Consider the following 16455-nt stretch of genomic DNA (forward strand, 5'->3'; position numbering starts at 1 on the left):
TAATCTCCCCTCCCACTAGAGCCCAAAACAAGAGAGAATGGTCCACCTTTTGCGGTTTGAAGTCATACTTCACGCAGTGCTGGAAGCCTTTCCCCTTGGACTTCAGCGAGGTCACAATCAAGCAGCCTCCCACAAAGTGGGCAGAGTAGCCAAGGCCCTTGCTAGTGCGGAAGCTGAAAGAGACATTTCAATGCTAAGGCTCCTTGAGTCTCCTCAATGATCCCAAACTGTAAATGCTCAGAGTAAAAGGTGCGGAAATAATTACAGAAAAACCTCATTAACAAGCTATCATCTCTGAAGACCCTGCTTGCCACATATGAAGTTAATGATTTAGTGAGAAATTGTTTAAAAAAAAAAAAAAAAAAAAGGTCACACTTGGAGAAAAATTTCATTACATGTTTTGGCTACATAAAGATAATTTGCACAAAGTACAAAGCAGTCCCCTTTACATAAATTAGATTTTGACAGAAATTAATGATAGACTGAAAGTAGGCCAAGGAAGGCCTTGATTTCCTGCCCCGAGAGAGCAGGGTGTGGAAATCGTTGTGGTGGCTGCAGGTCTTTCTTTCTGGGTGCTGTTAGGGAAACCAAGCATCATGCCTCACAGGGCTCCACACCTAGCATTTTGACAGTTTCGTGTCAGAAAGCACCACTGTAAACAGAAAGCCAGGTCTCACCAGTCCTTCTTAGAGATCTGGGTTTGGAAATCCACCGTATAGTATGACCCAAAAATCATCAGGGGCCCAAGTCCTTCAGTCATATGACCGCTCTTAACATGCCATCCTCTTTTCCACCCATTGCTTACCAGTACAAGTAAGGCTTATCTTTGTCAACGTTGATGTTATTAATGGGGTCCATCCTTAGCCAGGTATGGAAGGTGAAGCCATTCTGATAAGGCCACTTGGCAATGGGGGGCAGAGCAATGGCCTGTGGGAAAAACACACACTTATACAGAGAATAAGAATGTCCCTCAACTGACAGGAAGAGGAACCACACATATAGCATATGTTCTTTATTCAGGGAGTCATATGACTTTTGCTGGCTGACATGTTCCATACTGTACATTCATAAAACAAGCTACTTCTAGTTCCCCTTGAAATGAAAAATTGTATTTTTTTTTTTAAATTGTTCCTGATTCCAGTTGAAATGATTTGCAGTCAATGTTAATATTTTTCCTAACAGTTAGATGAAGGGCTAAAGTGTAAAAATCCAGACTAACAAGACACATAGTATCTCACTAGCATCCCCTTTAAAGTCTCTTCACCTCCTTTGACCACAATGACTCTCTTTAAAAGCCCTTTGTAAAACAAAAAAAATATACAGTTGATTTGGATGATAAGGCAGTCTGTAGGACAGACCATGCCCACCCAGGCCAACACCAACTCACCGCTGCACTTTTCCCTGGGAAGCTGAAGAAAGAGTCCGGACCACTGCGGTGGGCCATGGACTTCAGAACTGAGAGCAGCTTCACAGCATGGGGGGGCTGAAGACACAGCACACAGCTCTTAACACAAACACGTGTGTTTGCAGACACATAGTGGCATGTAGGCATAGACACAAATGTTCACACAGAAAGATGCAATGAAGCATTTCATACTCTAAATACAGACAAACCTCTACTTACGTAAATCCGGATTTATGCAAAAAATTCCAGCGTACACATTATTTACGGATACCGATTTCATTTTACACAAAACATCTGAAATACATTACATGCAAGTCGGCATAACCAGACAAGGCAGGAAGCTGCATCTTCCCAGTTATCGCGTGTTTTGAGCCGTGAACGCATTTCCTCTCTTTAGTCTAGTTCATTTTTTGCAGATTTTCTACCCTTTTCATTATTTACAATGCCTGGTGGTAAACGTGCTTGAAGAAAAACAAGAACCGTCTTGCAAGTGTACACCAATTGATTTGGAGATGAAATTAAACATAATAAGGAAGTATGAAGGCGGACGAATATTATCGTCTATAGGACAAGGACAACGTTTAGCCGTATCGACTGTGACAACAATAGTGAAGGATGCTGCATGTATAAAGAAGCACGTGAAAGGAACAACTAGCATGAAAACAAGAACGAAGAACGTCAAGGTCCAATAACTGAGATGGAAAAATTATAAATTTGTGTATGCGCACACAACAGCAGCCCCTTGTGTTCCAGCATACTACTAGATATAAGGTAAGCACACACAGTACAATACAGTACACATACCATATGCCGTAGTCTATTTTTTTTTTTAAATTAAATTTATGCTTTATAGAAATGTAAAAATTTAAATGACTAGGCCTATGTTTTATTACAGTATTTAATATGTCTGACATTTACTAGAGAATTATATTATGTAATTTTAATACCAGTGTTTGCAACAAATGCGAAGGAAATGAGAAGGCTTGGCTCTAACAGAGGAAAAAGGGGAATCCGACATACGTAAATTTCCACTTATGTAAGAGGTTGAAGAACGGTCTACTTGCATAAGTTGAGAGGTGTCTGTACTCCCTTTTATTGCGGTATTTTTTCTGCTCATTTCTAACACCAACACACACACACACACACACACACACACAATATTTAAATATTAAACCCAATATTTTTCATAACATTTGTGTCTCCAGTTAATAGGTAACTGGAAGATGCAGTGTAAAAAGGTCGGTGCACTTGACAAGAAAGTAAACATCTGTCTGTCGTCATTCCCCCCCGCTCCTGCTCAGAACATCCCCATTATCCTTCACTTCACACTCTCCTTGCGCACAGCCAACTGTTACATTCAAAAGAAAATCCAGAGTCAGGCATTTCATAAAATAATTGTCAGGTACCTGGCATTACGAAATTAACATGCTGTTAAAAGACAAATACTAAAATGGTTTTTGAGACCAAGTAAGTAGGTACACCCTTTGTGGTTGTCCCTGTAAGAGGTGGATGGACATACCCATTGCCCATGCTCTCCCTGCAGTTTACTGAAGAACACCTTGAGCTCCTTCACCGTTATGCTGTAGCTGGCTAGTACACCCAACATGTCAACCATCAGATCTGCAACCAGAAGGAAAAACAGACACAGCAGATACCATTTAGTTTCAAATGGGGAAGGGGTGTTGAGCTCAGTAACCCCCACTCTCCATTTTCAGAGGAAGGACACTGGGAACTTGAGTGCCAAAGTCGTCGTTCTCCATTCCAGCTTTAGTCAGATAGGTGAATAAACTGGGGTTACCTGGAGCACAAGAATTTCACAGAACATGCTCAACTTTTCAGTGCCTTTTTAGGAAAAAAAACCAGTGTTTTAGGCATTACACAGACATACGGATCGATGTCTTTGGGTTTGCCAGACTTTTTTGTGAAGGGGGGCTGTTTACACAGAGTACAATTGGCAGCATTCATGGCCATCAATTGTGTTATTTAGGCAGTAGAGCGTGCACTGCCTCAATCCTCAGCCCACGCCAGCGGCTGTGCTTCACAGAGCTCCCGATAAGGCAGCTAAGGCTGATTCAATCAACGATTTCTATTTAGGCACTCGAGAAACGCTCCCCCTTAGACCCCCCTTCCAACCCCAGAAGCCCCAGGCAACCGGGTGCGTGACACGATCAAACATGAGCTTTCAGCAGAGGCGGCGGAGGTAGAAGCCAGGCCACAGAAGAGGCTCTCCTCAGCTGAGCCCCAGAGGATGCTCAATTTTCTTAATGTCGACTTCAGCGGTCAATAGCCATTTTTCACAGCCATATATCATATCTAATGTGAAGAAAGGAGAGTCGATTGTCAGTGACAGTGTCAATGAACAATGGATGGATCATCAACACAGACTTGCTGGGTGTGTTGGAGATGCTAACAACAATAGGGTGGGGGGGAGACAGGAGACAGGAAAAAGGCATGTAGAGGCCAACCCACCAGCAATCATGCTGTCCACCTTGTCAATGCGCGCCAGCACATGCTCGATCAGACCCATTTCCGTGCAGGCCTGTAAGTTGCGGATGCTCTTCTTTAGGATGGCCGTGAAGATGCTCCACACCTCAGCCTGGCAGGTGGGTTCACACTGGTCCAGCAACTCCACCATGCAGCTCACACTCTCCACCTCCTGGATGATGAAGTTCATCTCCAAGTCAAATTGGCCACCTACCAACTGGAAGAGGGGAAGAGAACAAGGGATCTTTGAGTTACGATTAGCCCTGAATGTGGCTACACCTTCTCAACTTGCACAATACGCACATGCGCGCACATCCACTGCACACACCAATTTTTCCTAAACCTGCAATAAACAAAGGTAGAGTCAAAAAAAAAGGAACCGAAAGAGATCGGCTTGTGATTTACTGTGCAAACAAAAGGAAGGGATGAAAGAACCACCCTGACTGCCTTACCACCAGTTTATCAGCACAACCAAACCAACAAACCACAAAGGGATTTTTAAAGATCTGCTTCTGTTAATGGGCTGACCCCTCACCTTCTCATACCTACCATGTGGCAACATTACACTCACTCAACATTCTCATCTGGAAACAAACAAGTGAAAAACTCTGGAGGCTACAATCTCACAGCTGAAATGAATAGAGCTGACCCATCAACTCCAAGAATCCTTGAATTTCCCAGGCACGAGTTTACTATGGTAAATACAGGAAATTGTTTATAAGTGCCATTAAATCTATTTTAGCCATTTTAAAATAAAATAATAAATTATCAGTGACCCACCTGCTCAATGCAGCGTTCTGGAGTCCATCCCAAAAACTGAGGGTACAACACAGTGTACACCCTGGGCTGAATCATCATCCATTGTAAAGAAACCACACACAGCCATTCACTCACAGAACATGGGCAGTCACAAATTCACCTCAAACACGCATCTTTGAACTGTAGGAGGAAAGCAGAGCAGCAGGGAGACACACAAAAGGGGCAAACCGTGCAAACTCCACACAAACTGATACGGATTTGAGCCCACATTCAAACCAACAGCCCAGGAGCTGTGAACCACAAGTGCTTTCATGCATCACGATTTGAAAAAAAATAATCTATTTCAAATACTACCACAAGTAAGCTTTTCACAAATTTTAATGTACAGACACTTTTTTCCTTTTTATCACTGCCAAGTCTTTCATGTGCGTAACATATGGGCTTGTTATTTTTCTTACAGGGGCCGTCGTCAGGAGTGGGTGGGTAATTGCACAACATTGTCATTAGTGGCTGCAAATAAACAACAAACCCAACAAAATATCAAGGTTTATCACTGTTTAATAGTGTTGGTGTCATTTACATGACTGAACCTGAAGAGTTGTAAAGGCAAAATTCCTTCTGAATTATACTGGTACCAAAGCGGCAAAGTAAAACGCAAAAAAAGATTGTGGTCACTGCCCATCAGAAAGGCTGCACAGACTGTGCAGGCAGAAGCTTCAAACCAAATAAATCCTTCGCCGTTTCTTGTCAAAAGTATCCCATTACAAAGTGCTAGCAATATTTTCATTAAAGAGCAGCCGCAGTGCATTACAAATACACATACAGGTACAGGAAAGGATGTTTCTAACAGCAGGAATGATTCAGGTTAGTTTTTCAACTGCATCCAGTGAGAATTCATAAACCGCAAGCAAGCGCACAAAACATCCCATCACGTATATTTCTGGTGAAGGCCTCGGAGATTCATAGCTCTGTCACCCTGTTAAAGTCACAGACCCATCACAGTCACCAGGGGGGCAAAGTGCAAAGTCGGAAATACAGCTGACAAATGGGGCAATGCACGTGAACAACTTTGGGAAGTAAATAACAAAAGCTGCACATTTGCTCTTTCTGCTTCCATCAGACATACATGTTATTTATCTGACAGCAAAGACCCTCCATCTGAATACAGTTGTTGACAAGACTTTATGCAGCATAAGAACATGACCATTCTGGAATGTCCACTCATGTTAATGTGTGGAGACTTTAATGAGGTTCCAGCAGATGACTTTCCTTCCATCTTACACCTCATAAAGAACAAGTATATCTGCAACTTCACCCTTTTCAAATTAGATTAAACATCAGATGTGGAATAATCTTAATTATATTACAAATTTGAAGTCAACGTTTTATACTTTTTGACCCAGAGAAAAACTGAACTCACATTTTACAGCCATCTTCTGGATTAGCATTAATTTAAAAAAAAAAAAAAAAAGTCATGATGAAAATTGACAAAAACAGACCAGTTAAAACAACAAAAATCTAACAGAAGAGCACAAATTTCTAACAGAGCTCAATGTATCAAAACAGCAAAACTAATCAATATTTTCAATCTGATGGCGCCAGTTCAAACCCTATTCCTGATCCCTGCTTGTAGTACCTTTTGATCAATGTACTTACCTTGAATTGACAATGTAAAACACCATCCTATATAAATGGGTAAATAACTGCAAAGCTGATTACAACTGGAAGACTCCCTGGACAAAGGAGTCAGCTAAATTAAAAATAATAACTTCTGAATAACGTATTTTGATACTAAATTATGGAAAGCCACCAAATCTGTTGGGGTAATCTGAAAATTTAAATAGAGACATAAGTCACAGTTGTGAACTTGGACTAGTACAAATTTATGAGCTTCAACTAGTACTACTACATCCCAGTCCTGCAAAACTGCTCATCATTTTTCAGTAAAATCTGCAAATAAGAGGCATTTGCTTCCCTCTTTGTAGCGTACACAAAGATTCACCCAGCATCATGGTTCTCAGACACTGCTTCTGTTGAGAGCTCTCCTGACAACAGCAGGTGGCAAACATTAGGAGGGGAAAACACAAACCATTTTTTTACGTTCTGAACTGCTCTGAACACTATACAGGTGATGCTTCACCGATTTCCTTTGAGGGAATTACACAAAGTCAGGAAAACTCTGCAAAGGTTCAGGTGTTTTCATCTTCAACAAGCCCTGATGGTTAACACCTCCGCTGTTTTTCTTTCAGAACCATGAATTACTCCATAAATGAAGCTAAAGCACGGCAGCCCAAAATATTTTCTGAAAACGGAGGAACAACACTGTAACCACAAACCAAGTGTCACGTGGGCTATCTCACGTCAGAGTCGCCATTAAACCAACCCGATGCCCCCCTCAAGCTCTTTGTTCTGTGTTATCGGATCACTTAGAGGAGAAGCAAACCCGCTGGCACACCCTGAGGACACTAAATTAATAAGGGCTGAGCTCCAGCCCAACAGATTAGACAAATAAGGCTTCTGTTCCCCCACATGAGAGGAATGAGTCCACTGGAGCAAGTTGGGGGAATGGGGAGCTGCATGCAGATGGCCTGGGACATGACTAAAGCATCACTGCTCAGGCCACCCGTCACAGATGGGAACTGCTAACCAGAGGTCATAAAGTCCAGGCTATGGATGACAAAAGCAGCATCCAATGCAGTACTATTAGTTCATACATCAAAGCTCATATCTAATGAACTACCTGGTTCTCCAAAGTGGCAGGGCTAAATAACCCCACCAGTGTGAGTTCTGCTCACCAGTCACACGGTTGGACTTCCCCTCCTCTTCTGAAGTGATGGTGTGTGTGTGTGTTATTAAATGCTCATCTGCTATCCTTCACTATCATAATGGAAACCCAATTAGCTTGGCAAGTGAACACTTTTTGAATCCCTCATATGTAGGGAAACCTCTAATGAAATTCTGGGCTCTGGGCCAGTTTCTGAAGTCATTTTCTATGTTTAATTCTTGCATTCTGCCCAGTCGGAAGCCGGTCTATCTATCATGTGATAAGTGGACACTTGCAGGCAAGCTCTGAAGACAGACATCCTCCACAGAGAGCATAAATTGTGTATCCTATTACAAAAGGCACAGTTTTCTAAATAAGAGAGGAAACAGCAGCTGCCTATTCCTCAAGGTGACCCATTCAGGTCAGCAATGAATATTACATGTGTATCACCTAAATATTCCACCTGCAGGAAAATCTATATCCTTTTCCTAAGTGTGTGTCGCATGTCTGCTGGCTTGATACACCTGCACGCGCCATGGCCAAAAGCCTGGTCTCAAATCCGGTACTTTCCTCCTTCACAGAGCCATCTCATCAATTGTAAATAAACTGTAGAGTCAATGGAGTCCATGGAGTATTTAAATGTGCCTGTCTATCCATACTGACAGACTCATTGTTTAGACAGCTTTATACTGCACCCAGAGTCCTTTGAGTCTGCTCAGTGCCATCCCACAGCTGTCCTCAGTGTCCCTTCTGCAGGTCGTTCTTTGCCAGACACTGAAAACAGTCGCTCTTCCTGCCATTGTCTTCACCATGGGAGAAATCAGGCTAAGCTGCATAAACAAGCTAAATTCATATATCTCTTAATCGGTAACTATGTGTATTTTGATTTCCATTATAAACTTTGACGTAACTAATCAGTTCAAAAGTAGTATGGCAGTTTATCATAAAATGCAACTCAGTTTTAACACACAACATAAGGTAAAAGGAATAATTTCCTCCTAAAGCATAAGTTCTTGTAAGAATTGCCATCCCTCGTTTGTGTTTTTGAAAGAAAAATGAGGTTCTAGGCTGCAGTTAAATTTGTTGTCTGGTGGTGATCCACCAGCTAACACTGACTCTAAAGGAGTGAAATGGACACACATATATACACATCAAAGAGAAAGAGAAAAGCAGCTGACGTAAACAGAGGTAATGCTTTTCAGAAGGCGGTATCATTGGAATCCTCCATGCTGGGAGGAGAGAAGTGAGCTGAGAAACTTCTGCCCCCATACAGCAAGGAAGGACCAATAAGTGGGATAACAAGGATGCAAGAGCGCTTAACGCCTTGTACATGTGTGAAAGGAAGCATGCGTCATTCTTACACCCCACCAGGACGATCATCCTTGGGAATTACCATGAACACTTGGGGTAAATGTTCACTTTTCTGGATCTACCTCCTTAGAAATCACTGTGCTCAGAAAAGTTGCCAAGGAAATCTATATGATAATTACAAACCATTTTAACATTTTGACCCATTTTAAGCTCTCAAAATTTCCCAAAAATACAATGACATTATGCAAAAATGGTTCTAATGTACTTGAAATACGGTACTCCCATATTCTGTGATAATTATCCTTCACAAAAACCTCACCAACTTCAAGTGAGTCTCTACTAAAACAATAATTTCATAAAAACATTTCAAAAGTCATGAAATGCATTTAAAATACAATGACAGAAAAACACCCAGCTTTGGGGGTCATGTTAACTGACACACCAACAGCAACACTTTCTCCCCAGTCTCATTATACAACGGACTCAGAGCTAAAATGAGTTTGTCTGGATAATATAACAAGTTAATTCTACAAATTTTAATTGGTAATTCGCACAAAATGGAAAGAACTCATTTACTGACTAAAATAAACTGCTTTCAAATGTAGCCAGTTCAATAGTCATCACTGAAGTATGAGTAATCCTGGACATTTAATAGTATCCTTTCATGCAATGTTAACAGAAATGGATATTTTCAGTTACCTAGTAGTATTGAAAGCCCGATTATCTGCCAAAACCTTGTAAAGGAAATATACAAGTCTACAGAACTACATACAGTATATACCACATGCATACAACATTTTCATTACATACAGCAGAAGTGAAAAGCTTGAGTACATTTGCTGGAAGTCAGTTTCCGCCCAATGAGGTACTCAGTTAACAAGTTCGATCAGGAAATCGTCAGACATGTCTTCCAGCTCTCTGCAGCATCTCCCAGATATACCGAATACTTTGGGTTGCTTTGTTTTAACTTTTATATTCGGTTTGTCCTACACACAAATTGTCTAGCTCTAGAGATCACCTTCACTGGTACTTGTACCTCAAACCTAGTGGGGTATACAAAGATGTACAACTGTTACTTCAAGCCTGCATTTTAGAAACTCTAAAATCCTAAGTATTAACTCGATAACGATAAACTCAGATGCTAAGTATTCAAATGCCTAAAAAACATTTTCACCATAGTTCTGTACAGCCCAGTTCCCTCTACTGTAGGGAAGGGTAAGTGCCACTAAGTTGTGACCACTGCTGCAGTTTAGAAGGTAGGATTGGGTATTCTTCTGCAAGTGTCTTTGGACTGTGGAAGGGAAAACCGAAGCATCCAGAGCAAATCCACACAAACACTATGGGAAAATGCAAAGTCCACACAAACTGACTCAGATTCAAACCCTCATCTGAATGCACAGCACAGAAGGTGTGATGCACCAGTGCTACCTGCTGTGTCACTACACCACTCTGTCTGCTGTAAGGTAGGAAATACCAGGGTCAACTATGTGGCCATTATTGACCACCCAGTATTTGACTGAAGCACAGTCACAGTATTCAACCACGCATCCCCGGAGAGAGCGAAAGATCCTGTAAAACAGAGACCATCACTTCTGGCCATAGAGCAGGAACTGGGTTCCAGGGTTTGAACCTCCTCCTTTCAGAAGCAGGAAGAAAACTGGAGAAGTGTCAGGAAACACCATCATTCAGAAGTTCACACAGACAAGAATGACACCAGGACTCCTCCATTTACCACCGTTTTCCCATTCCAAATGTGGCTCTTCTTTCAAAGTATTTCGAGGAATCTTCCCCTTTCCCTCGCTTCTTCCAAAATGCTGCGCTGTGCCTAACTCAGTTCTGTTGAAAAATCAGGAAGCAGCGATTATCGGAGCTGGGGAAAAAACACCACCACAATGCCACTCAGTAAAAAAAATAGGGGCAGGCGTGAAAGAATAGCAGGCTTTGTTAGCACAAAGAGGCATTCTGTTCAGTGTGGCATACCAACATGCGACTAGCACCAGGTGTGTCTTCTCTACGCTGCCCTGTATGATTATGCCTTTGTCTCTGTTTCTTCAGGGAACAGTAGGGTATCTAGGTTATATTGCAAGCCTTTGATGCCAGCAATCGCTGTTCTCTATTTGTATGGAAAAAGTAAAACCAGGGGCTAAGTTCTTCATGGATTAAGCTGAGAACAACTGTGCAGAAAAGGTTTCCTGACAATGCTCTGGAATGCCTTTCGATCTGTACCATGATTGCAGCCACTGTAATCAACATCTCTGACGGCAGGAAATGCCACTACATGCACTTGAGAGACCACCCAGCACAGGGAGGCATAGGGGACACTGCACATGGGAGGACACACCAGTGTGAAAGAGGCAAAAGTGGGTAGAACGGTGTCTATTTCGGCAACAGCGAGCATGCCTGGTGCATGGTTGAGGAATTATTAATCAGAAATGCCCGGGTGCAGTTGGGCCTCAGATTGGCAAGAACGTGAAATGTTAACTGATGGATTAAACGCCACCACAGAAATTGCAGCGGTGAAGGAACATGAACCTCCAACCTTTCAGCTACAAGTTCAAGAAACAGCCATCATACCCTTTAGAGGTACTCCCCTTAATCTGCCTCTGTGAAATACTCAGATGTACGACAGGATAAAGAGTAACTAACCTTCATAAATCGGCATAAAGAATCAGATTATACAACCTAGACAAAGAGAAAGGTTCTCTTCAAAGTCTACCAAGTGTATTCACAGAGATTTCTAGAGACTTCACATTACCCCCTCCATTTCATCCCTTGCCAATTCCTCTGCCCATTTCCAACCCCATCTCATCACTTATGGAAATAAGAAAAGCAGACTGTTGTCATGCCATGATAATCATTCTTCTGTTAATGATTGCCTTGGACCTTAATTGGAGTTTCTTTCTGGAAGTCAGACGTGCAAGAAAAGAGAAAAGCATTCATCATCAGATCTCACATTTCAGAGTGACAGCATAAAGCCACACTGGGAGCGATAAACACATTAACTAGAAACACCTTTGTCCCCTCTCACCTTTAACTACTGATTAAGGATAAACTTAACCAGCCACAGAAATTATCTGTCTCACCCCTACGAAAGGGTTAACCCAAACAAATTCCTAAACATGAAGCAAGGAAGAACAAAATCATTCCACCCCTGAGAAGACAGGACCAACAGGGTGCAAGCTGGTATCCACAGACCCTGCCCCCAAGCCCACCGAGAAAAAAGAGCCTGCCGACAGACTGATCTAGAAGCAGCCTCTGTATAAACTCCACAGGGGAATCCCAGAAACAGTTGGCTTCTAGAAGCCTGTGGCTTAGACAGCACTGATACTACCCTCATATTTCTCAAGCATCCGAGACACACACACACACACACACACACACACACAGACAGACAGACAGACAGACAGACAGACAGACAGACAGACAGACAGACAGACAGACAGACAGACAGACAGACAGACAGACAGACAGACAGACAGACAGACAGACAGACAGACAGACAGACAGACAGACAGACAGACAGACAGACAGACAGACAGACAGACAGACAGACAGACAGACTATTGCAAAAAGCTAATGTGTCTGTCGCTCACTGAGCAAATCCAACCCATTCAATAATGTTCACGGAAGCGCATTGACATTAAATCTTTATTTCCAGCCAACAAAAGAGGGTTTTCTAGAGTGAGAATGCTATTGTGTTCTGTACAAAATGGGAAGGTCCTGATGTGCCTCTGCAGACGACATGAAACAGCCAGTAAAAAGGAGGGAGACAGAATGTACGAAAGGCCTTTTTGCTATGGTTATTTTACATGGCTTAATGCAAAATCATTCATTTTGTGATGTGCTCAGAATGAGTTCTCCAAAACTCAGTGTCACTTGGCTTTAGAGGCACAATGGCACCACGCATGAACTTCACACGCATCGCAGCCTGTCTCTTAACATCCCATCTCTTTTGATCCTGGCTGTGAAGTGCAAGGAATTCTGCCAGCATCCAGACAAGGAGCACTGGGAGGGTACCAGTACCAGTGCAGGTATTGCAGCATGAGACATGCATTACTATTAATACCGTGATGTGGAAAATAGCGGGTTCAGTCCCAAGGGTCCGTCAAAAGACCGTCACATAATCAGTCAGCACAATTACTGTAGTTTTTCTCCATTACCAGTCTATTAACACTATCGTCATCATCACAAACTCAGTCAAGTGCAGCACAGTTCTCATTCTGAGATTAATGCATATATGAATTCTAATACATAAATACCTCATAAAGAAACTACAAAACATTCACATATATAGATCAGTAAGCCTTGCTGGAGTACACATTTCAAGAGACCTTTTCTTGTTGATGAGGCTAGCTAAGAGATCTGTCTTAATGACTATTTCATTGCAGTTCCAGTCTGAAACCATTAAGAAGAATAGAGGTCTACAGTTGCAGATCTGCACCATGAAGAGTTCCAGCCTAAGGACATAAGGAATATTTAATGGCCTCTGTAGAGGAATGACTCATTTGGGAACAATTCCCAATTCCATGCAAAAAAAAAAAAAAAAAAAAACTCAACACACTCATACATCATTTGCTATCATTCAGGACAGAAAAGATGGAGTCGGAAATAGGCCATTGAAAACTTGCGTAAAGCCATCCAGGTGCAGGCAGACCACCCTCAGCCTCACACCTCTCGTCGACCTGATCAACTCTGGTGCAGCTTGACGGAGAAAACATGAAGGCACTACCATTCCCTGAGCAAAAGAAAGAGGGTGTAGCAACTTCACTCTTGCTCTACAGACTCAAAAAGTCATTGATTCAAAGCAGCTCAGCTCTTCATCTCTTGTGATTCAGGATGGAAAGACAATGATGAGAATATTGCACCAGCCAGTTACTTCACCAATGTCAAAGGGAATGCTCTTCAAATGTGGGCACAAGGAGTGCAAAAAACATCCTGCACCTTTGGACCTCCTGAGCAACACAACGTCTGCTGGAAGCCAAACTCAAGGGTGCTACATCGCAGTACAAAGCCAAAAGTGAACAGAAAAGGAAATGAGTGGGCACAGCAAACACCCCGGCAAGCAGGTGGGTGGATGGATGCCTTGTAGGCCAGCTACGGAAGAAATGATGAATTATCTCCACTCAAACACCACAACAATGCTGATCCCCTCAGATTAGTGTCACCACAGACCATGCCATTACATTCAACAGTGCTTCTATTTGGCTTTGCTAAATTACAACATGGACAAGAGAGAAGATGATTTTGGAACACTAAAAAGCATTATGGCTGTAAGTATCTAAAGGAAATGAACCTTTACAGGTGATTTGTAGATAGGACTCATCTGCTTTGCTCATTCAATCCTCCACATGCTGCGAGTCCACCAAGTACCAGGAACAAGAGCCCAATTCAACCCACTTGCAGTCATGATACTATTTTTTCAGTGGTACACACCCATACATAAATTGGTTCTGACAACCAAAACCCCCCATCAGAAAACTCATGACTGAACAACTGCAAGAGAGATCAGATAAATTCTTGGGTACCTACATGGAGACCACTGACCTTGAACTGACAACAACACGGATGCTGGGGAAAATCTGATGTGCAATCCCCAAAACACACATTCACCATGGACTGGCCTCTGTTGCCACTGTATCAGAGCAAACATCAAACTGATGTGTTTCATAGGAAAGCAATGAGCACGATTACTGTACCCAGTGGAAACAATGAGCCCATATGTATTTGTGGTTTTTTTTTTTTTTGAAAACACAAGAATCGAGATATATGTTCAACTAAACTTTCTGTAAGAGTCAGTGCCCACCTCATGCAAATATTGATTCAAATAAATATCTTGTTAAAGTACACTTAAAAGGGAGGGATCAGTAGGGGTACATAAGTGCCGAAAGACAGTGATTTGTGCTACAGATGGTCTACTGGTTAGACCCGTCACCTTACAATCAAAGAACTTGGCTTTGAATCCCTGTTTCTGCTATTCAAGGTACTTATCCTAAAGTGATACATAGTCACACATATCCAGAGCTGCTGGACAAAAGCTAAATTAATATCAGCTAAATTAATTAAATAAACAAACTTAATTACTTTGGGCAATCCAATATGCCAATGTTGCTAGAATAGATGAAGAGCAAGAGGTGAAACACTGACAACCACTTCTGGAATACTCTTACTACTCAACAGACAAGACAACAGAAAAGTTTTTTTTTTTTTTTTTTTTTAAATCATCTCTGTCTGTTTATGAGACAGCTAAGGCTAATGAAATGTGCAACAACCAAAGGATACAGGTATACTCTGCTAAGGTATGTCTGTCAGCAAAAGGCAGATCTGAAACTCTGTAGGAGCATCATCTGATCTCATCCCAGCTAAATAAAGGCACACTACAAAGAAAGCAGACACCAGCAAATCACAAATGAAACCCTTAGACTAGTCACTGAATCATTTTCACAAGGTATGGGCATTCACAAATTCCACTGTCAACATCAAGAGTTTGATTCAGCCCTTCTGTTGTGAAATGCAATGGACATCCACACCAGCTCTGGGCACTGCTGTCCCTCCATCTTCCACAGACTCAGTAACAATACAGCCCTGAGACATTATAAGGATAGCAGCTTTTTTTAGTCTCCATAAAAAGTGAATAAAGGCTTGATCAAATCATCGGAATTCTGTCAGATAAAGGGGCAGACAGCGTCTGACTCATGTGACAGATTAGAGAGAATGTGACCAAAGACAGCCTCGTCTTTTCCTCTGGAAAGTTGCACGCACACCATGCAAGGAACCATCAGGAACATGCTATTTAAAGGCATGAGAAACGCTCCACTTAAGAACACCTTGTTTCTCTCCTGACAAGTGGGTCTGACGGAAAGAGGAACCCACCATCATCAGTCTAGCAAGGGGACTCGGGTATCGGATGTTCCACTTTAAAGCTGTGTTATACACACTGCTTTATAAAAAAAAAAAAGATTTTTAAATTTAAAAAGTAATGTCTCTCTACTGGAGTTAAGCAAGAGGTGGTGAAAGCACGAGGAACATGGTATCACATGAGTTTGCCGGACCTATCAGTTACTGCAGAAACCGAATGCATGAGTACTACATAAAATATTCATTACCCCTGGAAGGCAATGCTAATCTACCAGGGCATTTCAAATGATTATAAACAAAAGCCATCATGGGGACACAGAAGGCAGAAATGAAGGCATGACCGTCTGGGAGCAGCACCATGCCCTGGCTTGAACTAATTGGGTCCATTTGATGAGGAAGTACCTTAAAAAAAAAAACACAAACTGGAAACAGGTTTTGTATTTCCTCAACAGCTTTGGGTGAACAAAGGCTTTTTTTCTGCCCTGGCCAAAGACCTGCCAACTGAGGAAGGGTAGGAAAACTCTCCTTCTCCTCTCTTTCTTACTGGGGAAATTAAGTCAGCAGTCAGGGAACTTCACTCTGCTGCTACAGGGAGTGGGATGGCAGCGATGACCTCGAGACCAGAAGAAATGCCCTCCATACAGGAAAACTTGCTTGTCTGAACTATCATGGAACTGCTCCCCATTCCTCTCCTACACTACAGGAACAATTAACCACATCTTGTCGATTGAGGAAAAACTCCTCACCCCACAGCATGTGAGGTTACTTACTCAAAGTGCCCGTTAAGGGAACATTGACTTCCACCAAATGCTGAGTGTGTAGGTTGCCCGGAACGCTCATGCAAATGAGCCACCTCTCCAAACAAGGTTTGGATCTG

General features: G+C 42.2%; 1 protein-coding gene across 2 annotated transcripts in view; it reads right to left on the reverse strand.

The window, feature by feature from the left end:
- The window catches only part of lrba (LPS-responsive vesicle trafficking, beach and anchor containing), a 168809-nt gene that overhangs the window by 148759 nt on the left and 3595 nt on the right, over positions 1–16455 (reverse strand). For both annotated transcript variants that reach the window (XM_018735791.2, XM_018735790.2), the window contains exons 3-7: positions 3875–4106; positions 2925–3025; positions 1388–1483; positions 806–927; positions 47–173 (exon numbers count right to left, since the gene is read on the reverse strand). In XM_018735791.2, the coding sequence (XP_018591307.2) occupies positions 47–173; positions 806–927; positions 1388–1483; positions 2925–3025; positions 3875–4106 (678 nt within the window). The remainder of the gene's footprint in view (positions 1–46; positions 174–805; positions 928–1387; positions 1484–2924; positions 3026–3874; positions 4107–16455) is intronic.

This window comes from Scleropages formosus, chromosome 16 (genome assembly GCF_900964775.1).
Source record: "Scleropages formosus chromosome 16, fSclFor1.1, whole genome shotgun sequence".
NCBI classification, from domain to species: Eukaryota; Metazoa; Chordata; class Actinopteri; order Osteoglossiformes; family Osteoglossidae; genus Scleropages; species Scleropages formosus.